The following is a 27890-nucleotide window of genomic DNA, read 5'->3' as shown; positions in this document are numbered from 1 at the left end:
AAATGACGAGGGCATTCGAAGCTGCACTTTACGAAGAGGAAGAAATTCTGCAATCCTTCGAAGAGGCAATGAAGCACAAACACTGGAGGGAAGCCATGAAGAGAGAAATTGATGCCTTGATAAAAAAAATGAAACATGGGAGAAGTGTTCTCTGTCTCCGAACAAGAAGCCAGTTGGATGTCGTTGGATCTTCACCATAAAACGACGAGCAGATGGTTCAATCGAGAGATACAAGGAAAGATTGGTTGCTAAGGGATATACTCAGGTGTATGGAGTAGACTATGAAGAGACTTTCTCACCTGTGGCCAAACTAAATACAGTAAGAACTCTCATGTCTGTAGCTGCATGTAAAGAATGGCCATTATATCAGTTCGATGTTACAAATGCCTTCCTTCATGGAGAATTGGAGAAAAATAAAGAAGTCTACATGGAAGTTCCCCCAGGATTCTATGCAGAATTTGGAGAAGGGCAGGTGTGCAGATTAAAAAAAAACCCCTTTATGGGTTAAAGCAGTCCCCCAGAGTGTGGTTTGGAAGATTCTGCCAAGCAATGTTCAAACATGGCTTCAAACAAAGCCATTCAGATCACACACTATTTCTGAAGAACAGGAACGGCAAAATGACATGTCTGATTATATATGTTGATGACATGATCATAACAGGATACGATGCCGAAGAGATCCAAAATCTGAAGAAAAACTTGTTCAAAGAATTTGAAATGAAGGACTTGGGAGCATTGAAATACTTTCTAGGAATTGAAGTGTTAAGATCCAAACACGGGATATTCCTAAGACAGAGAAAATATGTTCTTGACATGTTAGCTGAAACAGGCTTACTGGAATGCAAACCTGCCGAAACTCCAATGGTACCCAACCATGGGTTGAAAATTATGGATGGAGCCAAACCCACAGATCGTGAGAGCTACCAATGGTTAGTAGGGAAGCTTATCTACCTTTCTCATACTCGGCCAGATATCACATATGCAGTTGGAGTCGTCAGTCAATTCATGCATCAGCCTCAGGAGGATCATATGAATGTTGTCATGAGAATTGTGAGGTATTTGAAAGGAACGGCTAGTTATGGGGTTTTCTTAGAAAAGAAGGAAAATCTAGAAATCGATGGATACACCGATGCCGATTGGGCGAGTAATCCAGTTGATAGAAAATCCACTGGAGGGTATTTTACCTTTTTTGGAGGTAACTTAGTCACTTGGAGGAGCAAGAAGCAGAAAGTCATGGCACTATCTAGCGCGGAAGCCGAATTTCGGGGGATTAGGAGTGGCCTTATGGAGATACTTTGGCTTAGAAGATTGTTAACTGAAATTGGCTTTCCACCCACACGAAAAAGCCAACTTTTTTGTGACAACAAAGCGGCAATCAGCATTTCAGAGAATCCCGTACAACATGACAGAACGAAACATGTTGAAGTTGATCGTCACTTCATCAAAGAAAAACTCGAAAGTGGCATCATTGAATTTCCATTCGTTCGATCTGAGGAACAACTCGCGGACATATTAACTAAGGCATTGTGTCCAAAAGTCTTCAAAGGATTTCTTGACAAGTTGAGTATCGGCGATACCGTTTCTCAACTTGAGGGGGAGTGTTGGAAAAAGGAAGATGGCCGATCAACTTAATTGTAGAAGAGTTCCTAGAGCATTGAATAAATGTAGAGTACCTAGTGTTGTATGTTTCCAATTATCATTTATTGGTGTAATTTACAAGACACTAATTTCCCTATAAATACTAGGGAAATTAGCAGTTCTAATACAACAAAAACATACACAACAAATATTCTTCTATCTACTTCCAATATGTCTTACCAATCTTACTATACTCCTCTCAATTACCATCTTTGAGACTTAGTATTAGACATTTCTTACAGGTCTGCCTGCAATTTTCAAATCCACACACGTTTATTCATCGTAAATTGCTCTTATGTTTAGAGGATTTAATTCGGTTAATTAGTTTGCTTTTAGCTTTCTGCCTGTGATTTTAGGGGGGGTGCATATTCAAGTTTCTGATTATGTTATTGGTTACACCTCTGGCAGTTTTGATTGCTGCGAATCATGATGAATTGATGATGGTATCACACCATATAAGAATAATTGCCTCCTGTTTGAAATAGTAAGTTACCTAAATTTCCTTTACTGGTGATTACATTTAACTTTTGCAATGTTTAGTTCCATCACTCACTTTGCATTAATCAATCATAATTGTGCATAATTAACTCTCTCAGGTTCCACATGTACCACTAATAGTAAAAAGAAGAAAGGTGAAAATAGGCCCAAGTCGAAAAAATATTTTTCAACTTGACAACTGCACTTGTCAGTGAGCTCTTAACAGTATTTGTCATTTTTTTCTCTCTTATTTGTCATCCATTTGATTCACATCACATGGTTGCTAAAAAATTCTCCAGCTGATAAGATATTATTAGGCATTCTAGGGAAAATACACTATTGATTGTGCCTCTTCAAATTCAACAAAATATATTTGTAGGTTAAACAGTTAAATTTAAAAAGTCTTATTAGATTAAAGACCACTTCCACAACTGAATCCTATAATTTGACTCGTTATCTCTCCACTGGACAGATATAGTTCTTCCACTGAGAACGTGACCATTGATCAAGCTATCCCTATTGTGCGAGGGGGGAAGTGGACATGGGAAAATCTGGTAAAATAACATTTGAAGGATGTAGAAATTCATAATCTCATTCCATGCTTGATGGTTAACTTCACTCACCTATACAAAATTTTATATCTGGGAAAATATCGTAAGATAACATTAGAAGGGAGTAAATGTATTCAAGTGTATGGCTCGGTTCAATATCTTGTTGCTTGACCTCAAGTTAGAAGACTAAAATTAAGCATTATAAGAGAAGTAGAGATCTTCGTAATCGTACTTGAGGCATCACCAACCAAAAGTTCTCTGATATTTCAGGAGGCTGGAAACGGGCGTGGATCCACTGCTGTGGAGGAATCAAGCAGAGGATGTTGTTCCTCACATCCCAACTTTTTAAACTTAAAATATAACACTTAAAAAAAACAAAAAATTTTAAAAATTGGGATGTGAGGAACAACATCCCCTGCTGTGATTCCTCCACAGGGGATCCAAGCCCGCTGGAAACACCAACCTGACAGATAATTTCTCTTGTTCCACAGTAGAAGTCACGGATTCTAGCCACTGTTTTTGTACCAAAGATTTCAGTCATCTTTGAAACAGGTAGCTGCGTGAGCCTCGGAAGCTTGTATGAAATTGCTGGAGGTCCCTATGGTACACGTTTTCTAAGAATTGAATCACCAAAAAGAGCAGAGAAACACTCTATAGTGTAATTTAGGCATCTCACTACTGGCCATATCCCTGACACACTGAGTAATAAAGATGAAACAGAACGGGAGTCCGGAGGAGTGGAAGCAGCACCTCTCTCAAATCTGTTGAAGAATGTAAATGGCCAACTAGTAGGGCCTCAAATTATGGAGTGTTTATTGGAGCACATGCAACCACAGGAAATAACGGTGTTGAGACTTGTTTTCGTACCTGAAGGAACTCACATAAGACTCTGATAAACTCTGGCTTTCCAGCTTCGTAGTTGTAGAAGTCATACATTAAAGAAGTTGTCAATATTAAGTCATACTCCTACATCTTTTGTAAGGAGCAGATAAGATTAGCTTCTGTGCTGTTTTGCTTTTATAGATCGAATGAGTAAAGTACTAGTCCAACTAATCAGTAAAAAAAAGTCAAACGTAAATAATAAAGGGGTAACTGCTTTTAAAATCATGAACTTTACACGAATTCCGGTTTTTCCCACGAACTTTAAAAAGTTCATATAATACCACGAACTTTGTCGGGCGTTGCGATTTTCCCATTCGACCCGACCCGGGGTTTTTCCGGCAGAAATAGTGCTGACGGGGCATGCCGGAAATCTTATGTGGCAAACCGTCTAAAATATGTACAATTTCAAAGATTTCAACCTCTAAAACGACGTCGTTTCAGAGTTTCAACCTTTCAAATTTCATAAATTTTATAATTAAGAGATTTCAACCTAATTCTTCGGAATCAATCGCGATATTCAATCGCGATATTCAGAATCTGTATTCAATCCCGCTTTCACTTCAGAGATTTCAGAATCGCCCAAACAACGTTCCGATTTGTAGTTTAAATCCGTCATCCCTTGGCTTGTTCAACAACCTAGGGTTTGCGAATTCAGTAGCAGCGACGGGTTTGCGAATTCAGCAGCAGCGACGGGTTTGCGATTTCGAATGTGTATATCTGTCGATTTCAACAAGTTGCATTAGTATATGGCTTCAATTTAGGATTTTGAATTTGTTCAATTTGTGTATATCCGATTTTGAATTTGTTGAATTTGTGTATATCTGATTTTGAATCGTGTATAGCTGTCGATTTCATTTGTCTATGGAATCAATTTCATTCGACGAATGGCATTCAACTGCGATTTGTGATGTATATCTATTGAATTTGTTGAATATGCGAATTTGTGATGCAGTTTTGTTGAACTTGTTGAATATGCTATTAGTTGAATTTGAATCTACCATTAGTTGTATGCAACTTGTTGGATCTGCCATTAGTTGAATATTTCATTAGTTAAATCTGCCATCATTTGAATGAAACATGTGATTTTTGAATCTGCCATTAGTTAATGCAAATTGTTGAATCTACTACTAGTTCAATTTTTGTACTTTGGACATTTGCTGAATCTGCACTACCATTTACCTAAGCTTATATAGCTTATCTTAGAATGTTTGGATGATAAATGAATGGTTAAATTGGGCTTGTATTTGGTTTAGGATGTCTACATCGTCGCGTTCGAGCTGGACTTGGCCAAGGCCTGAAGTTGTGGTTTGTAACCATGGTTTGGAAGCAGAAATTGTGACATCTAAGACGGAGGCGAATCCTGGACGACGCTTTTATCGCTGCCAAGTATGGAAGCATGACGATTGCAAATACTTTCGTTGGCTTGATATGCCGAATCAAGAGTACTATTTTCAGAAATTGAAGATGGAGAAGGAAGGTATTGAAGAGGCATTAAAGAAGAGTGTTGCTCTGCAGGATGAACTTCAGGACAAAATACGCTCAAAAACTGAAGAGCTCGAAGCACTCCAGCAAGTTGTTGGCAATATGAGCCGCACAAACCGCTACTTGAAAGTTACTATTGTGGTTTTATGTGTTTTCATTTGTCTATTTATGTAGAATATGTAGTGGACTTTCTTCCCCTCTTTGATTTGTAATAGACTATAGACAAGTACCTATTGTAGTGATTTTCTCATATGAATGCAATGAGAAATTTTTTGGCTGATATTAATGTGCACTGGAGTATTGACTTTGCATTTAACAAGACTAATAAATTGATATTAGTGTTGGATTGTGTGACGTGTGGTGTTGCCTATTTAATTTCATTTGATAATATTTGTGAGTTTAAGATCCTTTCTTTGTGTAAGGTATCAGATAATAGGGGAGACCTTTTCACGGTTCACCTAATGAAGAAAAAAAAGCAACGAAGCCATTGTTATTGCAAGAAATGAGCCTCTATGATTTGTTAGCCATCAAAACTATCGGTGGGGGTTCCACCAGAAATAGACTAATTTGTCATATCATTCTAAAGCAACTTTCATCAAGGCATTGCTTTCTTGAAAAGGAAGTATATAATCTTTCCATTTCTAACTAGGCATATCTTTTGATCCTATTCAATATGGCCATTTCTAAGAGGTTAGGAATGCTACCTAAAATTCAACAATTTTGAGATGCTGTTTATGCAAAATGCAAGAAGGTTGTAGGTATATGTAAATTTAATGAAGGCATTGATGTGATCTAAAGATAAATTTAGTTGAACATCACTTAAAAGAAAAAGCAGAATATAAAGTCAATCCATGATCTGCAAACATCAAAAATAGGCAGAGAACATAAACACAAAGCCATTATTTTTTAGTATATTTTAGGAATCTAAAAATGGGCAGAGAACATAAAAAAGATTACAAGCACATAGCTAAAATACAACCCCAGCCACAACTCAAACCACTCAAATCCATGTCTGCAAACATCAAAACACCAAACACAAACCCTCATAAATCAGAATGCAAAAGAAAAAAAAAACACCAATTTTTCCAAACCTTAAAGGAGCCAAGAAACAAGGAAGAAGCACAGCTAGTAACAGCAATACAACACTAACAGCAATAGTAAACATAGTGTAGATAAAGGGTGTTGAGAAGGTGAATTAGCTGAACATGATTATAACATCCAAAAGCATATCATTTACTACTGAGCTGCAGATAAGAGTACAGATTGTCTTCTCTAATACATATACTCCAAAAGTAGTGTTGTTATAACATCCAAATACATATCATTCACTACTAAACTGCATCACCAAGTCAAAAGTGAGACTACTCATTTCTTCAGGTGTTTGTGTTACTTTCTTGCGTAGGAATAGATCCACCGCGACCTCCACCACGACCTCCACCACCACGACCTCCACCACGACCTCTCCCTGGAATCGCAGTTGTTGCAGGTGTAGTTGATTGCAGCGGCGCTTTGCGAGGCCTCCCCTTTTTTCCCTGAAATTAGAGTACTTATCAACTAATATCAAACCAAAACAAATCACCTAACTGATTCAAACTTGCTGATATTTCAAAAATTAGTGACTATTTTGTTTTTTTTCAAAGTCAGATTGATCATTTTTTTGCTCATACTAATATACAACTAACTCATCATTTTTCAAATTAAAATAGCATTTACAACTAATAAGTGTGAGTATATAAATCAGTTACCTTTGGTTTAGGTGGCAAATGAACAGTATCATTTTTGCAAGTCCTACTGTTGTGGCCTTCTTGGAAACAATTCTGACAAGTCATTTGGCATGTTTTCCTAAGCTTGTTTGGTCTTTCTGGTTCTTTCTCGTATGGATCCCTTCTCCTAACCTTCTTAGGCCTACCCGGCATCTTCCTAATAGGTGGTGGGATAACAGGCAATCCTTCTGCAGCCGGCCACAATTTCTCCCCATTTAAAGCTGGGAGCCCATACCCATATGCCAACTTATACTTACCCACTGAAAACCATTCATTGACGTAGTCATCCATATTTTGCTTAAGGAAATTAATCACAGCACATCCATGCACGCAGGGAATGCCAGTCAATTCCCATTTCCTACAACCACACTTCCTCAATGTTGGAATAACTACAAATCTGTCCTGAAAGTGTTTAACCTCGAATTTTCCCCCTATTGCAGGAATAGTTGTGCAGTTTCTACTCTCATAAACCATAGCTTCAATTTTTTTCCTTATTTTTGGACATATGCTTGAACTCCTCTCAGCACTCTTAATTTCAACATTCTTTCTATACAACCTCTCCATCAATGCAATTCTAATTTCCTCAAGCATATCTATTATATGTTTATTCCTTGCCTCAAGGATATAAGAGTTGAAACATTCACAGACGTTGTTTAGAATTGCATCAGAACATTGGACCGGAGTTAGAAAGGCCTTACAGAATTTGCTAGGATTCTTATCCATCAAATCAGCATAAGCCTGCCCATCTTCCTTCTCTAACTCGTGGCATGCACCATCATACTCCTCCATATATGTGCTTCTAACTATCTTCCAGAAATGTTGCTTTAGTGCTGGCCCTTTGTGAGTTTTCTTCCAATTTGCATAGATATGCCGTGCACAATTCCTATGCTCAGCCATTGGAAGAAGATCCTTCACTGCATTCTCAAGTCCCTATCATCAAAAATTGAGGTTGTTAAAGTATAAGTAGTAGTAAACACATCTCTGGTTACTGATGTAATGACTTTCACCATACCTTTTGTTGATCACTTAAGATTGTAATTCCCTCTCCATCTCCTAAGTTCAAATCCTGAGTTAGAATGTTAACAAACCAACTCCAGCACACCTCATTCTCGACTTCAACCACTGCCCATGCTATAGGATACATCTGATTGTTACCATCCGTGCCAACTGCTGACAACAAGATCCCTCCTAGGTACGTCTTCAGAAAAGCACCATCTAGCCCAATTACCCTCCTACATCCCTCCTTGAAACCCTTTCTTAACCCACTGAATCCAATATACATAGCCTTAAATACAGCCCCCACATTCACATGAAGTTCGAACCTGCCCTCAACGTCAGATTTTCCCAACTCCAATGTATAGCTCCTCAACTTCGCGTAATGATCCTCAACAGTTCCCACCAACATATCAATGGCCTTCCTTTTGGCATGATACAACCGCCACTTTGTTGCATCGAATGCAAACCTCTCCATTAGGTCTCTTCCCAAATCTTTGCAAGTAAGTGCTGGATTTAGCCTAAAGACATGTAAATATTTCCTAGCAATCCAAGTAGAGGTCACAATCTTATTCCTCATAGCTCTTGGACAAGTGTGATCATTCTCTAGTCTTTTAATTATCACTGCCTGATGCTTCGTAGACAAACTTCCAGAACAAAACCAAAGGCAAGGCTCTTGACAAGCAGCTTCAAATTGTGTCTTATTTGCCCTTTTGAAATGAATTTGCCATCCATTTTCCACTGCATTATCTGTCAACGCATCTCTGGCTTGAAAACCATCCACAAACCCCATTCCCACAGTGAATTTCAGTGTCTTGTGATCACACCTTGGATCATACATCACCTTAGCATGTCTGTCCCTCTTTCGTCTACCTTCATCTTCAGAATCTGTTGAGTCGGAGTATAATATATTATCTTCTTCAGAATTCTCGTACTCAGATATATAGTCACTCTTCAAACCTCCATCGGCTATCCCAAAGAACATATCATCAGTTATAACAAAGATCTTCTTTTCTTTTACTTTCATCCTGCCTTGTGTGTATTCTTCATCTTCAGATACTAACTCCTCAGCATCCATGTCATCGTCAGTTTCATCCTCTCCACACGATGGTATATAATTCCCATCATCCTCATCACTGTCATGAAATAGTCCCATATCTGTCTGCATTACTCCCTCACCCATTCCCGCATCTACATCTCCTACTCCCTCTCCCATGGCCGCATCAGCTCCATCTCCCACATCCCCACCAGCTCCATCTCTCATGCCCTCACCTACCCCTTCACCCACAGATTCAATAACACTTTGCTTCATGCCTTCACTACCCATACTGTCCAGCACACTACTTCTCCCACCAATAGAATTATCACTCACTAGCTGCTCCTCACACTTCCTCTCATCCACAATATAAACATTACACATTCGTGCTCTCACTTGGCTTAGAAGTGATATCATTTGCATAACCTCAGCATCACCTTTTATATGAACTTGGTATACTGACCATGGCTTCTCAAAGGAAAGCCTACTCCATCTCTCAAACCCTAACTTCTTCAGTTCATCCACCAAATCAAAGTAGCCAAACCTATCTGGATCAAACCCATTTGCTACTGACCTTTCACCACCTATATATTTCTCAAACTTTCCATCTGGAATAAAATTTCCTCCATGATGAAAAACAATGCCAAATGGCTTCCTGGCAAGGTTAAAAAAGCAAAATTAGAATTAAAATAAACAAAAAAACAACAGGGCAGTAGCAATTTGTATGGGGCAGTAGCCAAAATATACTAGAATCCAACAAATATCGAGAAAAACAATGCCAGTGGGGCCAAATATATGGGGACAGTAGCAAAAATTCAGATTCCCATAAAAATGTCATCTTTAATTTATGTAAATGGGGACCATATCATATACAAATTCAGTTTTCAATACTGTGGGGACCAACAATACAATAATGTAAACATAAACACTAAAATTCCCTCAATTGATGCCCCCTAGGGCAGAATCAGAAACGCAATAAACAAATATATATGCAAAATTGCATTTACCAAAGTTGAAGCAATAGTAAAAGACCAACTAATCTCACTCCATACCACACGAATTTGTATACACAAACAATAGGAGGACAGAAAATCGCTCATGCTGCTGTCTAATTTCAGTGAATGGGGGTGGGAGAGACTTACGGGTTTGGCACCATGGAAATCGCTACTGCAGTTGTCTCCTGTGCTGCTGCTGCTCGTGCGACTCGACGGCGGCGAAGAGTCGTCGTTAGGCGGCAGTGTGAAGTTAGGCGTCTCTCTTTCTCTCACAATTAGGCGGCGGCGTGAAATTGGGGACTGAAGAGGTAAAATTGGGTAAAACTATAATTTAGGTTAAGTTAAATTAGTCTGTAAAAAAAATAAAAATTTAACATGTCATTGCCACATGTTATTGCCACGTAGAAAAATAATCCACGTGGCGACCTACTCTGCCGGAAAACCCGATATGGGAAATCGGCAACCAACTACAAAGTTCGTGGTATTATATGAACTTTTTAAAGTTCGTGGGAAAAACCGGAATTCGTGTAAAGTTCATGATTTTAAAAGCAGTTACCCCAATAATAAAATATAACTATCCTAAATCAACGTAAATAATAAAAAACTGAAACTACTGTATGAGTTTCATCTTTCGCCTATCATTAACTTTTCCTATTATGAATTAGTGTTAGACAAAACACCGATTCAATACTTGAAATATTGATCTCGATATACAATAGTCATTAAATGTCATTTGCAGCATACCAAACACAATTCAAATTAAAGTTAAATAATATAGGTAGAAGGTGAATAAGAACTCAAGGTAAACCTCACCAGAACATGATTAAGGAGAATTTGAGCAAGATCATTTATTTGGATTAACCAGCAAAGCTTTGTCAATCAGCTGACGTTACCTAAACAAAAAATAAGATAATAGGATGAGCTAAAACAGCTTTAAGTGACAAAGGATAGAGCAGCACTAGTGTAATTAAGAGTTTTGGACATCAATAGCTGGCATTGAAATAGTAAGTGTAACATTATACTACTCCATTTACAAATAATCTTTTTCATTATATCCATCTATAATAATTAATCTCCTTCCATTTTTGGTAATATAAACACGACTTTTTCTCCCCTCTCTACTTTTTTACTCTCTATTACTCCCAAAAATATTTGGAGTACATTTTTTGTTTCTCTCTTATTTATTCACTCTCACTATTTCTACATCAAAACTTATATCATCCATTACCAAGATTATCCGTAGTGAAATGTCAATCACCCACACATTCGATTTCTAGCCAAGCTTATTTAGGTAGAGGCTGTTGGGCTATTATTCAGATCAAGCTATTATGGTTTACAGTGCAAGTTCATCAGTACTACCTTATCAAGAAATGCACAAGGACCATTTAACTAAATAAATAATAATCACTTTGTCTCAAGTTAATTGAAGCATTTATTTTTGGCACGTGTTAAAAAAATTGTGTGTAGTAAATTAAGTAGAGATATAATTAAATAGAATGAGAAGTACATAAGTGAAAAAGGTAATAAAATGAGAAAAAAAATGAAAATAGAATAAAGTTGATTTGTCAAAAGGAGAAAATGACTCATTTAACATGGAACAGGAATACAAATAGATTAACTTAGACACAGAGGGAATACAAAATTTTGAATGGGAAAAAGTTAGTAATACAATGCAATCATAAGATGTGAAACTAATACCTGGAGGATTGTAAAGACTGTTTGTGTTATTGTAAGAACGAGTATCAAAATCACACCGATAACAGATAAGACAGACCAAGGGTTGCCGAAATATTCGCTTCCCAAAATCTGTTTCCATTTGTCCCATCTGCCTCCGAACTCTTGCATCGGCGTCACACTCCATCTATACCAACTGGCTCTCCACTGGTGCCACCTACTCTTGCTGTAAGTAGTTAACTCTCCACAGAGCTCAGTGAAATAGAAATCGTTTACTTCTGTGTGCAGATTATTAAAAAGGTCTGCTACTTGTTGACTCCGAGCTAATTCATTCTTGATGATGCCATGCTTAACAAGTAGATCAACATCACCAGAAGTGTCTATGAACCTATCCATGAGCATCACATAACTCGTAATGTTCTTGGAAGAGTAGCCATAATAGCCCTGCTGCTCAAAGGCTATAAGATTGAGGAAGAACGTCTCAGTCGATCCATTTACTGTCAATTTGGGGATAGTCAGCACACCATTATTGAAAGAGACATCAAATAAACAATTTCCTTCTCTAGCATGAAGTCTGACTCCAGCTTTGACAAGCTCTCCTACACTACAAGTGTAATCAAACTTCTCAGATGCAGGTGCATAAGGCAAAGCATGTATCTCTGGTGGAGCATGAAGAAATAGAAGGAACTCAACAAAATGCCTAGCCTGACAACAAAATGCCGTCAATGGCACCTCACTTGTATAACCAATGTTCTTGAAGAACTTGTGAGCAAGATCATAGATGGTGACCATGGTGCCTTCATTAAAGAATGAAAGATCCACAAAATGTAATAGGCTCTCCATTATTTTCATAGGCAGCTGATTCTCTACCAACAACATGTCATGAATCAAATCATTGTACATGCAGGATCGAATATCGAATATTCTTTCATATTTGTCCCTCAGTTGAATGAAATAGTTTTCTAGGAAAAGTTCAACAATGAATATTCCATCCAACACAATCACTTCTGCAAGTCTGTTACGAGGAAGCTCAACTCTACCCTCATAGCACCCACGAACAAAACTCTCTTCCTTAGCTGCAAATTCAGCTATGGTTTTTAGGTCAATTCCACATCTAGTCAAGAACTTATGTGTGAATCTCAATTTAAAAGGCTCCATGTCTTGAAGTTGCGATAGATCATGATGTAATGGACCAATTGACACTAATCGAGGGGTATAGGCTCCTTCATTCTTTTTCCTAAGTGTCCGAGAAACTTTATAGATAGATGCTGCATAGGAATATGAAGGATCTGCGGACAATTTTTCAAATTTTTTATGGAGGGAAGATTCTAATGTCTCAACTAGTTGACTCTGTGATTCTTCTTTGGCATATGTCATCTTCTGGAGGGAAGATACTAATGTCTCAACTAGTTGAGTCTGCGAATCTTCTTTGGCAGATGTCATCTTCTGGTTATGAGACCTGTTAGAATTTATAGAGACTACAATCAAATACTCAAACAAGTAATTAAGAACTCTGTTTTTATTTTCTACACTTTTTAGTTATTCTGTTTTCGGATTTCTACAATAAGATTCTGGTTTTACATTCTCGTAAAGAAAAGTACACCTTGGACAATAACTTAATCCGGCAATATAACAAATAAATGAATTCTACATACATGAATGCATGAAGAAGGTGCACTTGAGCTAATCAATAAAGAGGGTGTTTGGGAGGAAGTGATCAGTTCTTGAGAAATGTTTGATTTATAAGCTCTTAAAGTATTAGTAGTAGTAGCATGTAAGAAGTGAAAATAAGTTCAATAAAAAAAAAAGTTGTTTGATCTCATCTTATGTTTTCGATGAACTTATAATAAACAATCAATTTACAAACACAATCATTCTACTATTTGTTATTTCTAACATAAATCATCCAACTGCATCTAACTAGGACTCTCTTTTCTAAACCACAATTGTCTCTTTAAGCTCAATTATTAAACACTTGACAACTAAAGAAACTGTTGAAACATTGTTGGAACTTAGAAGACGTCTATATAAGCTTTAGTTCAAACATCCTAGAGAGTAGCAAGACGTTTGACAATTTCTTTTGATGATTAAGAAAGAAAATCCAATGCAAGCGGCTTTCATCGTTCAGTTTATCAAAAGATACTTATAAATAGAAAAATAAGACCAAAAATTAAAATCTCAAGTAATTTGCTTGTTTTAAGCGACACGACACGGACAACAAATTGAAACCCAGCTAGTCATGATCATTTCTACTCAACATAAATAAACTCAATTGTAAATAGGGCTCACCTCAGAAACAGGATCCAAGTAGTTGATTAATCCACAGCAACAAAGAAACATAAAAAACAAAAGATGAGGGGAATCAAATTAATTGTGTTAATCTACATGAACCAACCAGTTATGAAACTGTTGACTAATTATGTACTATTTGCTGCCTAACTCAAACAACTGTTGAAGTGGACTTACGGTCTCCGAGCTCTCTCAGCCTCTCATTCGGTCATACTTATATATTTTTGCTGAATCAAGTCAATCAACCATCTGCGCAGCCATGTACGTATTTGTTGAGAGTTGACCTACTTGGTCACTTTATTAAATATTGCTACTGCTTCCATTCTCCGGTATACTACTCCCTCCGTCCCGCTTAAGATTACACGTTTTCCAGTTTGTCCCAACTAAAATGACACATTTCCTTTTTTTGGAAACTAACTCTCTCCAATTAATAACACTCAACCACTTTTTCTCATTCCTATTAAAATATTCATCTTTCTTTCTCTCTCTATTTTAATACTTATACCCACATTTTCTCTCTCATATTAAACATTTTAACCAATAACTCTTAAAATCTCGTACCGACTAAGGAACGTGTAATCTTAGCCGGGATGGAGGGAGTATATAATTTGACCCATAAGTTTTCAGCCATGTAGAGTAATTGGCAATCTCACATCTTTGTTGTGTGTATTTGATTCAAGGTTTATTAATTCTAAGCGAATTTTTAGGACATGAGGATGGTGAGTTCTTATTTCTTACCAAGGCCATTGAATCAAAGAGAAGTTTAGTCAATTAAAAAAGAAGAGAAAAGAAATAATAAAAGTAAAAATCTTAAATCTCAAAAGGTCAACGACATTATGAGATTATATACCTTTGGTTCGCAGTTTGCACGAGGAAAAGCAAATTAGTTGCTTCCGTTGTTTTTTTGTTGAAGGATATTCTGCGGAATTATGAAGTGCAGAGATTGTGTGATCTATTCAATTTTATATTTCGTACGCGGTGTCATAGGAGGATAAATATAAGGCGCATGGCACGTCCGTGTAGCATTCTCGGTCGTTATATTATACCATCACCAGTCCAACATTTGTATTGCATTGTCAATCTTCGAATGGATTGTGCGTTTGTGAATAAGAAGTTATTTTGCTATTTAAGGCATAAGCAATGTGTAGGAGAGCGATCAATTTTGTAGTCCCTGTTATGGTTAAATCCCACCCCACTGTATTCCAGGATGAAACGAGCAGTAGTTTTTTTTCCATGTAGTTATCTTTGAAATTATATGCGAGGTAGTCTTAATGTATAATGCGAACAACACATGTTTCAACACTTCTTCCAGTTTGAACAAATAGCCTATGCGAAATCCCTTAGAATCCATTTGGTATCATGGAATTGAGCTCGTGGAATTTGAGCTTTGAATTCCATTTGGTATCACAAAATATTTATATTTGGATTCAGAATTGAATTACCATTTCAATTTCTTTCAATTTCACAATTTTAATCCTATATCAATAATTGGAATACAAAATAGTGCACCTTCACACACTACACACACTATATATCAATTCATTCAAATTAATTCCGTATATCATTTTTACCGAACACATGATTTGACATTGAATTACAATTTCATTCCTTCATATTCAATTCCATAGAATTCTAATTCCAATTTTTTTTATTGAACGGACCCTTATAAGATTTCTAGCCGTTTGCTGCCAGCTTCCTCAGTTAGTGAGATAATGTTTCTTCCTCTTGATCGGACCAGCTTCTTCGCGCCCGGTCATCCATGGACTTCACGCTACGTTGAACCTGCACACCATGCGACAAGACCGACAAAGGATTCATTAAAAGAATAGATAGGAAACCATTGCTGAGAGAAGAAAGCTTAGTGAGCAGATTACTTGAAAGAGAATGTTAATAATGTGTTGATTGATTGTCTATTTGTCTTTACATCACTAATGCCAATACATATATACTATCAAATTATCAGAAGGATCTGGAACTACAACTTTATGTAACCTCGTTCATTTCTTAGTAATGTAATAAGGAGTAATAATGGATATGTATTCAAACATGTTTCAAAATCAACTAATTATAATAAGAAAACCAATCAAATCATTATGATTTAAATCCGATGAATAATATGTGTGCAAACCTAATGCATGTTTAGGAGTATTTATTTAGGCTACATGGATTTACCTCCTCAAGCAAGTGATACTTTAACAATAATATATAATTTATTAAATAATTAAAAATATATTGAATCATGGAGTATTTAACTCTGTCCTTTTTATTTTGGAGTTCTGGATCTACCACTACTCAACAATTATATATTGCTGCACTATGCTAGTATATATGTTTATTGGCAGTTTTACCAAATACCAAAAAAAATAAAATTAACATCTCAAATTAACCCACTATTGAGCATTTGTAATCATCAAACAACACATATATACTAATAATAACCAGTATATGAGAAAAATCACCTAAGAAAGAAGTCTTGGATCTAACATGCAGTGGTCTAGACTCTAGATCATTTCAATTTCTACACACATTCATAATTAGCTTCAAAATTTCTTTTTACGAACATGCATTACCTTTCCTATGATTTTATCAGTCTAGAATAAATTTAAATAATTAAGACTAATCAGCCTAATATAAACATCCTAAATATGCATAATCATAAATCCATCCCACACTAATTTAAACTTTAAATTACAAAAGAGTTTCCAAACCAACCTTTCATTTAGCATTAAAGTTCCTCTAAATCTCTTCTTTTGTCCGGCCACACTACCTTCTTCATGGCTCCATTTAAAGTGGCTACAGTCTTAAAAATGTTACGAGGAAAATACTACTTACTACTACATGGGTGTGTTAAAAAAGATGGATAACACTCTTTTACTCTAGACATACTTGTCTATGTACAATATGGGAGAGGAATGGTTAATTTTATAAATTGTTAGTACTAAACTATAGAGCTTGTATCAATGTAGTTACTAAATTTGATTTGTTTCAAAATATACACTAAACTATCTATTGATATTATTTGAAGTTTAATTTAATTGTGCTTTTAACCTAATTTTATTTATCTAATCAATATTCAACATAAGCCTTAAGCCATTTCATTTAAATGTAGTGGAAAATGGACAATAATATAAGCAAGCGAAGTAGGAGTAGTACTTACAATTGAGGAGAAGATCTAAAGCGCATGACCATTAACGTAGATGACACAAGCATCGGAAATCTTGCGCCCCTCGTAATTAATCTTCATTTTCGGACAATTACAAATGTGCAACTCCTGCAATTCGGTGAGGCGCTTCAATGAGGGCAGATTACCCAACTCTGGAAAATTAGATAGACATAACCTTTTCAGATATGAGAGATCCTTAAACCATTTAGGCAGCTTGTCTACTCCAAAATTCTCCAACTCCAAACTATAAAGAGCGGGGAGATTCTGAATTGATTCAGGCACATTCCCAAGAGTTCCTCTCAACTTTAGCTCACCAAGAGATGAATGACAGTTTTTCATCATCAATTCAACAGTCTCGCTTGACGACTCCATATTAACATCAATCTCTAATTTTTGCAAGTAATGGAAAGGCCAAATCTCATTACCGGATGTGAATTTAGGTACCCCAAAAATGGTTAATTGTGCTAGCGAAGTTGAGTGTTGCAATGAATCAAGAAACTTGGATAAATTCGAAAGGCATTTTAGTCTCATCATAGACACTTTCTTGAGCGAAGGCGCATGTGGCTCTACCATTGCTGTCAGCTTTTGGCAATCATGAATCTCCAAACTACGAAGGGATTTGAACGTTCCTCCGCTCTCTGGATTCACTATCGACTTCAGATTTTGACAACCTTTTATAGTCATTGACTCTAGATAATCGAGAGTGTGTAGATCATCTGGTAATCTACTCAACTTTGAGCAATGCCATATATCCACTTCTTTAAGACCACGAGCCTTGACTAGCTCATCGGGTAATCTACTCAACTTGGAGCAATGCCTTATATCCAGTTCTTTGAGACCACAAGCCTTAACGAATAACCAACTTGGGAGACATTCCAATTTGTGGCACCAGTAGATTTTCAAAGATACAAGCCTTGGAAATACTTTCACTTTATCGCCAAAACCTTGTATCACTTTCAGCTCATCCATACCTTTCAATAAGAGGGTTTCAAGCGCTGGAAAACTGTCACCTCCAACAATATTCCCATAGAATTGAGAATTTATGTACGTCACTTTGCTCAATCTCCACAAACTAAGAGTTTTGAGATTTGGCAACTGCCCCAGCTCTGGGATTTCTTCACATACTTTGCAGCCACTCAGTGTTATCTCAATCAGCCCTATCAAAGGCTTATCTCCAGCTACCATCTTCTGAAACCATGATGGAAATCTTTTGCCCGCGAATCCTGCAATCTTTAACATCTTAAGGTGTGGGTGAGGTTCGAGGCCTTCCAATACAGCCTCATCATGTTCTCTTTCACCTTCAATATTTGCATCCCATTCAAAACTCAACTCAGATAAATTTTGCTTCTGAGATATATTTGCTTGCTGAGCCTCTTCTTTATCACACACCTTTTCCAAGTCATAGATAGATAGTTGTCTGAGATTGTTCAGATTCCCCAACTCTTCAATTCTGTATCCTTTGCGCTCCCCTACTCTAAACTTGAGTGCTTGCAGATTAGTTAATCTCCCAATCTCTGCTGGCAATTCTACATCTTGGCACAGATAAAGATGTCGTAAACTAATCAAGTACTTCAACGTACTTGGCAGTTTTCTCAAGGATCCTGTAGATCCATTTATGGATTGCAAGTAATGGAGTTCAGAAATCCAGTCCGGCAAATATTCAATTCCTGTTCTTGAAACATTAAGATTTCTCAAATGTATCAACTCTCTAATAGAACTTGGCAGCTCTTTAACTTGATCGCAGTCAAGACTAAGAGCATGCAGAGATTTGTAACTCGAGAACATGGCGGTATCAAGAATTTCACCTTGGTAAATTAACGTACGCAAAGATTTTGCTGTTACATTTGGGATGATACTTGAATGATCCTTTCCATGAAACAAGTATAGAACTTGATTTGTGCCATCTGAAGAACCTAAAACAGCACTTGCAAGATCATGCACAAGATCATGCATCACAAAACTCAAAACATTTCCATAACCATCTTTCTCTGCAACTTGAATTAAAGAATTGTGTACAAGTACATTTGAAAACATGTCACCCATAGACTCCATGTCATCTCCTTCATTTGGTTGAAGAAACCCTTCGGCCATCCACAGTTCAATCAGCTCCTTCTTCACAATTTTCCAACCTTTAGGAAAAACTGAACAATAGGCGAAGCACATCTTGAGTGATGACAAAGGCAAACTATCAAAACTCAATTTCAGTATATTTGATATACTCTCAGCTTCTTTACCACTTGAAAGCATTTTTTCAACAAAGTGCCACTCTTCTTCTGATTTATAATAGCTAAGCATTCCGCCAAGTATATTGGCAGCTAATGGCAATCCTTGACATCCTTTTGCAATTTTTCTTTCAACGACCTCATGTCCCGGTGGCACATCTCCATTTTGAAAAGATTTTGCTTTCATTATGGACCAACAATTTTCATCTGACAAGCCATTCAAACAATAAGTGTGAACTGGATTCACTAATGAAGCAACTTCAGAATTCCTGGTAGTGATGATAATCGCATTTCCCATGGTAGAAGTAACCCCTGACATAGATTTTAAAAATTTATCCCATTTCGGAACATCTTCATTCCAAACATCAACAAGAACAAGAATATAAGTTTTAGCCTTCAAAACTTGTTGAATCTTCTTGAGGATACTTTCCTCAGTCTCAGTTCCACCAATATTAGTTTCTGACGTCAACGTTGAAAGGATTTTTTTTAAAAGCATGACTGGATCAAAAATTCGAGTAACAAGAACCCAAACATGCCATCCAAATCGAGCCTTGACATCTTCATGATTTAAAACTTTCCTGGTCAGCGTTTCTTTTCCCACCCCACTCGCTCCGACAATCGCAAGGATGGAGAATGTCGTTTTACCTGGGTCAGATATCAGCATCTCAACCAGTATTTGCACATCATCACCCCTTCCAATAAAGATTGGAACGGAAGTGAATGAATCAGAGGAAACACTAGCCGCAGATGGTTCTTCCACAATTTTGCTTTGAACACCGAGCTGCTCTGCCCTTTCGATCATAGAGTCGAATGCCATATTGATTTCTTTGATCTTCGAAGCCATATTTGGTTGACGTGCAATGCGATTAAAGGATGAGAAACATGATAGGAGCTTATCCTTGGCCTTGGGTTTCTTCAATTTCTTCAATTGGTTTTGCAGAAAATGATAGTTGAGTTTGTCTAAAACATTATCAGCCTTGAAAGCCACATCTTGAAGCTCCCTTAACCAGAACTTGACACCCTCTTCGCCAATGGACTTGTTTTGGGCATCACTCAAGTAACTCCGAATAGTGCCCAAAGTTCTCTGCAGCTGTTTGGCATCTCCAACGCTAGAGTACTCTTCCTTTAATGTGTTGCCAAGGATCTTAATAAGAAATTCATTGGCAGCAGATGACATCACGATTTCTCTGAGAGAGAGATGCATGTTAGTAAAGCAGCGAATATATAGCATGATATAATTGGAAAGTAGGTGTAATATGGTTAATTCCTTTTTTAGAAGAAACAATTTATATACTTACTTGGTGCAAGGTTTATCTCCGTGGTCATCAACCTTGTTGGTGAGATGGGGAGTGTTTCCATGGCTCTCCGTAAGACCTTCATTGGCCATAGAAGACTTATCTCCCTCCAAGATTTTGCTGAATGAGAGAGATGCATGTTGTCAAAGCAGAGAGTATATATATGATATAATTGGGAAGTGGTTGCAGTGGTTAATTCCTTATATAAGAAGAAACAATTGATACTTACTTGGTGTAAGGTTCAATCTCCTGGCCATCAACCTTGTAGGTGATATGGGGAGTATTTCCATGGCTCTCAGTAAGAACTTCATTACCCACAGAAGACATTTCTCCATCCACGATTTGACTGAGAGAGAGAGGCATGTTATTAAAGAAGACATTTCTACATATGATTTAATTGGGAAGTAGTTGAAATAGTTAATTCCTTGAACAAAGAAGAAACAATCGATACTTACTTGGTGCAATGGTCATCAATCTTGATAGTGAGATGGGGAGTGTTGCGCAACTCAAATCCAATATGAAATTTTGGACAGTCTTTAATATCTAAATGTCGTAATTCGGTGAGGTGCTCTAATGTTGCCGAGGGGGACAAACGCTTCAACTTGCTACAACTAGAAAGAGATAAATGACTTAGCGACGAGAGGCTCCCTAACCATTTAGGCAATGTTTTTCCTTTGAATCCTACAATCCCCAACTTCTTTAGGTTCGGGTGAGGTTGGAGGCCTTCCAATACACTCTTATCATTTCCTGCACCTTCTCGTTCTTCACTCCATATGAGCACCAATTCATACAAATTTTGCTTTTGATATATATTTGCTTCCATGGCTTCTTCCTTGTTATGCACCTTTTCCAAATTAGAAATATGCATCTCTCCTTGAAGATTGTTCAGACTCTTCAACTCTTCAATTTGAGCTCCCTTATTTTCACCCACTGCAAAGTGCCTCAGTGTTCGAAGATTAGTTAACCTCCCCATCTCAGCCGGTAACTTTACACGAGAGAGAACATAAAGATGCCTCAAGTTAATCAAGTACTTCAACGAACTTGGCAGTTTCCACAAATGTTTCGTATCTGCTCTTAGCGTTTGCAAGTAATGGAGTTCACCAATCCACTCTGGCAATTGTGTAATCCATGACTTTGAGATATTAAGATTTCTCAAATGTATCAATTTGCTGATTGAATCAGGTAACTCTTTAACTCTTGTAAGACTAAGATTGCGCAGACTTGGATAGTCTAATAACATGTCATCAGAAACTTCACCTTCCAAGAATAACGTGCGCTTATATTCTGCCACTTGTTTTGTGATAGGACCTGAAATAGACGATAATAGATCATGCATTAAATCATGCATCACGAAACTTTCCACTTCTCCATTTTCATTTCTCTCAACAACTTCAAGTAGTGACTTGTGTAGAAGTACATTTGAAAACATATCTCCTACAGACTCCATGTCATCTCCTTTTTCTGGTTGAAGAAATCCTTCTGCCATCCATAGCTCAATCAGCTCCTGCTTCACAATTTTGCAACCTCGTGGGAAAATTGAACAGTATGCGGAGCACGTCTTCAGCGATGAATACAAATCCCTGAAACTCCATCTCAATAAATCTAAGATAGTTTCCTCCTGATCTTGATGATACTCCAGCATCGACATCCAGTAATCTTCAGATGCACCACGAAAAACTCCCCCAACTATATTAGCAGCTAACGGCAAACCCTTACAAATTCGTGCATACTCTCTTCCAATGATCTCTAAACCTGATGGCACATATAGATTTCCATAAGTTATGGTTCTGATTATGGACCAGCACTCTTCATCTGATAAGCCATTTACTTGATAAATGTGATTCGGCATCATTATCTCAACAGCCCTTGTACTCTTGGTCGTGATGATGATGTTGTTTCCCTTGGTAGAAATAACTCCAGCCAACGAATGTAGAAAATCTTCCCATCTCGAAACATCATGATTCCAGACATCATCAAGAACAAGAAGATAAGTTTTGCCTATGAAAGCTTGTTGAAGCCTTTCGAGAATGTCACGCCTAGTCTCAACTCGATCAGAAGTAAATGCTGCAAGGATTTTCATGAAAAGAACAGTTGGATCAAAATATGGACCTACATGCACCCAAATGCGTGATTCGCCAAATCGATTCTTGATGTTTTCATGATTGAAGAGTTTTCTAGCCAAAGTTGTTTTTCCAATTCCACCCGTGCCCTGAATTGCAAGGACGGAGAACACCTGCTCCTCTTGTTCTGTGATGGTGATGAGCAGGTCAGCTAATTCTAGCAAATCATTATCTCTTCCAACAAAAACACGATAACCAGGAAAAGAATCAGTATATTCACTTCCATAAGTCTGCTCTGCAATCGCATAATCCAAATCTTCAATGCCAATTCTTGGTGCCTCATGGTTAAGAGATTCCAAGTTTTCATTGATTTTATTGATTCTAAGGGCCAGTGGTCCCTGGCTTCCATACAGAATACGCGAGGATAAGTGTGCTAGGAGCTTAGTTTTATTGGTGTGAGGTTTGAAAATGTTGATATCTTTGGAGAGAATATGATATTTGACTTCATCCACAACATTTTCAGCATCTAACACCACAGCTCCAAGCTTCTTCACCCAGTCTTCCACATCAGCATTGCTGAGGGTTCGTTTTAGGCTGTTCAAGAACTTGTTGGCAGTTTTCAGACCACATATTAGTGACATCTCCTTCTTCAAGACATCCTTCTTCAAGACAACCTTCATCAAGACGTCCTTCTCCGAGATGTTGATCGTGTTTCTAATTACAGCTTGAATGAATGCCAAGGCAGTTGCTTCTTCCATTTTTGTGAGCTGCGTTTTTATGTGGAGACAGAGCGAGATCTTACAAACAGAATGCTCTGAAACTAATAAAGTTTACAAGCATTCTTGTACATGCATTTCTCCCCTTTTCCGACAGTTCCAAAATTTTATTAGAAATAATTGCATGATAAATGCTGAACTTTCTGAACTACTCCATATACATGTATCAAGGAGTATTATTTAAATAATGAAATTCGATTAAATTATGCTTTAACATTTGAAATTGGAATACTAAATCATAAAGTTTCATGTACCACATAACTAAACATGCATAAACTTATATCACTTTGACATCTCAAGTCACAACAACATCATACTTTTCATTCATTTCAAGATCTCGATTTTCCAAAGAATAGAACTAAAATCCTTTCATTTAAAATTCAAAAAAAATTCAAAATCTTTTTTTCAAGACGTAAACATTTTCCAGATGAAAAAATCTTTTCATAACCATAGCTTTTACGTCTCCTTCCAAAAATATGCTTCTTTACCTCATTGTTGCGGTTGAGCGTGACGAGTCGGGATGTTAAGTCTTTAATGTTTAACCTATAAGTTTAGGGGGTATTAATCTAAACTAGGACTGAAAGAAGACTCTTGGATCTAGAGCAGAAAAAACACAACTCTGATACCACTCTGATATGACCACACTTTCTAAAGATAGAAAATATGGTTGATCGCAATTAGGGAAAGACTAAAGAACGGAGAAGAAAGAGGGGAAACAATGTACTTTGACCAAAACACTTGAATAACTAAAATAACTTGACAATGACATAGTATCATATCATCAAAACATAAACTCCAAATAAACAATGACTCGACGGTAATCAATCTAATAGAGTTAGTCTCTCAATGATAAAACAATTCAAAAAAGAGAGACTCTTAGCGGAAGCGTTTAAGACATGGAATGATGTTATGTATGAAGACATCACACATCCATAATACTAAATAAGACATTCTGCATTGACAATACTCACCTAGTTTGTCGCCGCTTAACCTGGACATTTTAAAAACCCTAGACCTCTAGGTAAGAAACCAACACCTTTACCACTCTACCACGTGGTCTTGAATGAAATATTGTGAACATTAATTATTTTTATATATTAACTCTATAATTTTTTGTCCACACAATTTAATAATTTATGTTTAGTTTTATACTTTAAAATTATTTTTAGTTATGATATGTTTAATTTTAATTATAAGCCACTAAATTTTATTTTTATTGATGTAATATATACATTATTAATATAGTTTATTACTCCATATTTACCATATATTACTCCAAACTTACTAATAATTCAAGTTTAATTTTATGTAATAACTAATAATACTATTATATTTATAATAATATATTTATCCAAATTAACTAAAAATTGATGTTTAGTTTTATATATTGTCTATAATATTATTTCACCACATAAATGTTTTGAGATAATATGAATTTTATCTATTTATTATATGTAAAATATGTACTTTTTTTGGCTACATTAATTAAAAATTTATATATTTAATAAATATCTAGATTTTATCATTCACTTACTTTAAATACTCTTAATATTTAATTTACTTAAAATGTTTAATATATGTTTTTGTTATATGTTAATATTAATTGTAATATATTACTCTCTAAATTTAATATATTTTGTAAGAGCATATTTAATTTTATATTTGCAAGGTAAAACGGTTCGACCAGTGATTGAACCAGTCGGACCGGTTGAACCGTGAACCAGTAGCCTCACCGGTTCACCGGCCGATCCGGTTTTTAAAACATTGACTAAAACATCTCATCGTAAGGTTGGTTGCGCAACCATTTTTCATCTATATCCACCATCATCCTACCATATCTAATCATACAAGACAGGGTACGTGGCCACATTCTAAGTCACTAGACTGACCAACTCGAAAGATGGTGCACGATCTGGGTGTACACTAATCCGAGTAGGGTTTGCGGCTCAGCTGGGACCCGAATTCAATTAAATATACATGGCAAAGCCAATTCAAATAAGTTCCATCTAAAAACAAAACATGGCATGACGGATATACTTCACCTCCTTTTTCACATAAAAATAAACTTAACACATACTACCTCCGTCCCCCAAAATTTGCTACACTTTGACCCGACACGGGTTTTAAGAAATGTAATGAAAAATGAGTTGAAAAAGTTGGTGGGATGTGGGTCCTACTTTTAAAGTATTAGTTTTATAATAAAATGTGAGTAGGAATGAGTTAGTGGAATATGGGGTCCACTACCAAAAATGGTAAAAGTGAAGTGTATCAAATTTTCAGGGACGGACCGAAATGGTAATATGTATCAAATTTTCAGGGACAGAGGTAGTATAATAGTTCGTATTTAAAAAGAAAGTCCACTTCATTCGCTTAATTCCTCAACTTGACCTTTCGTTCCGGCTTTAAGCATAGTGTGCAAAAATCACCCTCTTTTAAAAGAACATAAGATGTTAAAAATTAGACTTTAGAAAAATTATTTAATTTATAAAAAAAAAAATGCATGCATCTGCATGTGTGTTTATTTTGTTCTTCATCTTTTCATTAGGAAAAACATAATTCCATAAGTTAAAGCTCGATCCAACATTAGCTTAGAAATTATTTAATTAACTGGACGGGGAAAATGATCTAACCCCACCCCCCCCAAAGAATTTCCAACCCATTACTAGAAAAATTCCAAACTGCCGACCCAACACAAAATAATTAAGTGGCCTATGTTTAACGCGTAATGTGTACATCCCAAATACTATTAAACAAATGGAAAAGAAAATAAAAGTAAAATACTCCCACCCATCAATACGTTACACGTATCTCACTGTCTCTCTGGTATCTCAAATCAGTCTCATTTCGCCGTCAGTCGCACACCTTCAACTCAAAATCAGAAAGTCCCGATTTAAAAATTCCCTAAACACGAAGCACAGAGCTGCAACTCTCCTTTCACGCCAATTCTCCGAGCCCTTCGCCATTGAAGTCCAGAGTAGCTGCTGTCCGCCATTCAGTCAGGCAGCGCCGCCTCTCACAAAAGGTAAGCCCTACCCTTTAATTCTTAATTCTCAGTTCTCGGTAAGTTTTCTAATTGTTCGATTTCAATTTTTTATTCAGAGTATTGAATTTTGCAATTGAGACTTGAACCTAAGACGTAAAACGAGAGGATTTCAATGTTTGTTCTAGCTTCTAGGATGTACGGAGTATGAACTACTATCATTATTCAGGAATAAACATGGGGAAAAATCTAATTGAGAGGAATGATACCTTCGGTTGTTGGATAGAACAAATTGAGATTGCAGGAAGAAATTGAATTCACGATCTTCTCAAACTGTGACATTAAGAAATTGTGATCATGGAATTAATAGAGATTATGTATTCATGCAACTGAGAAGAATATACCTTTTGTGGAAGGGAGAAATCAACAGCAGAATGGACTGCTGAAAATCACGGTCTTCTCACTCGCTCCTTTTCTCGGTGTGGAGTTGAAGGATGAATAAGGATTTGATTTATTTTTGTTTGAAGATCTTTCAGTTGTGGGGCTATGAATGAATGAAAATGTGTGGAATGAAATTGGGTACTGTTTGAGTAAAAGTTTGACTAAAATTTGAAAGAGGAAAGGTAAATTTTAGTCTTAAAACATATGAACAATATAAAAATTTGGTCCAAAATATTCACTTTTTGAAAAATGAGTCAATACAAATGAAATTCGTGTCGATCCGGTCTATTTTTAACGGTTTCATCAATTTTTGACGGTCAACCGTCGATTAGCAAAATTTTGACCCGATTAAACTTAATCTCAGATTATTAGTCATCTAATTATTGCAAATGTTCAGGTGGTATTTGATATTGATAATGAATATGTTGGACTAGTTTGACAGTATTTTGTTCTATTTTTCAGCTTCATCTTCGACGAAATTGTAGTCCATGATACTATGTAGATGTTTCAAATCCAGTTTCAGAACCTTCATTTGCATTTCAACATTGTCGGAATTCAGGAACATAGGTTCAGGGGCTTACATTTAAGATTCAAAATTCAAAAGTCTAAATTCAAAATCAAAATTCAATTGCTTCGTCGGAAACGGCAACTTAGGTTGACGGTGACGGCTTCGTCTCGTCGATGGCCCGTCGTTGTCGCCAGAACTCCTACGACAGTGCAACCTCTCCATATCCGACAAGCCCAACGGGTTTCGGACCAAGTTGCAGAGAAAGAAAATTAGATTCTTGGTGGTGTGGGGAAGAAGAAATGAAAGAGAGGGAGAATAAAAAAATTTGATTTTGATTCATATTTTTCATGTTTATATTTAAAGATTTTCTATTTTACAATATTTCTGGAATTTAAAAAAAGAAAAATTAGCTACGGTAATAAAAATGGCTAATCCGGTCAACAAAACACTTATTAACGGATGACCGTAAAAATTGACGGAATCGTTAAAAATGGACCGGATCGGCGTGAATTTCATTTGTTACGGACCCATTTTTCAAAAAGTGAATGTTTTAGACCAAATTCGTATATCGGCAGTATATTTACAACCATAATTAACTTTTACTCAATTTGAAATAGGAACTGATTTCAAAAGTGGCCCCAACTAAAGTAAGAATTACTACTCTA

The 27890-nt window shown here is 36.6% G+C and overlaps 3 protein-coding genes and 1 pseudogene across 9 annotated transcripts; all 4 read right to left on the bottom strand.

Moving 5' to 3' along the window:
* Positions 1-930: 930 nt before the first annotated feature.
* On the bottom strand, positions 931-3602 carry LOC148929344 (uncharacterized; annotated as a pseudogene).
* On the bottom strand, positions 2718-14007 carry LOC125193766 (UPF0481 protein At3g47200-like). 4 transcript variants are annotated; one of them, XR_007171624.2, is made up of 5 exons: positions 13781-14007; positions 11516-12950; positions 10631-10710; positions 3534-3638; positions 2718-3451 (listed from the first exon to the last, which is right to left on the bottom strand). XR_007171624.2 is itself a non-coding variant. In XM_048091637.2 (3 exons), the coding sequence occupies exons 2-3, from the start codon at positions 12932-12934 to the stop codon at positions 10693-10695; spliced, it is 1437 nt and encodes a 478-aa protein (XP_047947594.2). In that variant the 5' UTR covers positions 12935-12950; positions 13781-14007; the 3' UTR covers positions 10415-10692. The 4 variants fall into 4 exon arrangements, 1 of the variants encoding a protein (XP_047947594.2); XR_007171622.2 differs by having other exon boundaries at positions 2718-3638; XR_007171623.2 differs by lacking the exon at positions 3534-3638 and having other exon boundaries at positions 2718-3533.
* Positions 6294-9978, bottom strand: LOC148929343 (uncharacterized). The gene is made up of 4 exons (XM_089056808.1): positions 9965-9978; positions 7806-9477; positions 6776-7723; positions 6294-6562 (listed from the first exon to the last, which is right to left on the bottom strand). The coding sequence occupies exons 1-4, from the start codon at positions 9976-9978 to the stop codon at positions 6404-6406; spliced, it is 2793 nt and encodes a 930-aa protein (XP_088912934.1). The 3' UTR covers positions 6294-6403.
* Positions 14008-15275: 1268 nt separating the features above from the next.
* On the bottom strand, positions 15276-26809 carry LOC125195750 (uncharacterized). 4 transcript variants are annotated; one of them, XR_016128923.1, is made up of 8 exons: positions 26681-26809; positions 26546-26609; positions 20916-23287; positions 20690-20806; positions 20464-20580; positions 16938-20352; positions 16493-16573; positions 15276-15562 (listed from the first exon to the last, which is right to left on the bottom strand). XR_016128923.1 is itself a non-coding variant. In XM_048093950.2 (8 exons), exons 4-7 carry the CDS (start codon positions 23276-23278, stop codon positions 16953-16955), a joined length of 5997 nt encoding a protein of 1998 aa, XP_047949907.1. In that variant the 5' UTR covers positions 23279-23287; positions 23785-23839; positions 26546-26609; positions 26681-26809; the 3' UTR covers positions 15276-15562; positions 16938-16952. The 4 variants fall into 4 exon arrangements, 3 of the variants coding, with proteins under 3 accessions (XP_047949907.1, XP_047949906.1, XP_047949903.1); XM_048093950.2 differs by lacking the exon at positions 16493-16573 and adding an exon at positions 23785-23839; XM_048093949.2 differs by lacking the exon at positions 16493-16573 and having other exon boundaries at positions 20916-23381.
* Positions 26810-27890: the final 1081 nt, after the last annotated feature.

This window comes from Salvia hispanica, chromosome 4, assembly GCF_029641045.1.
Source record: "Salvia hispanica isolate PSC_SH4W2 chromosome 4, Shi_PSC_v1, whole genome shotgun sequence".
Lineage (NCBI taxonomy): Eukaryota > Viridiplantae > Streptophyta > Magnoliopsida > Lamiales > Lamiaceae > Salvia > Salvia hispanica.
The sequence above is the reverse complement of the archived record's forward strand: the minus strand, read 5'-3'. Positions and strand labels throughout refer to the sequence as shown.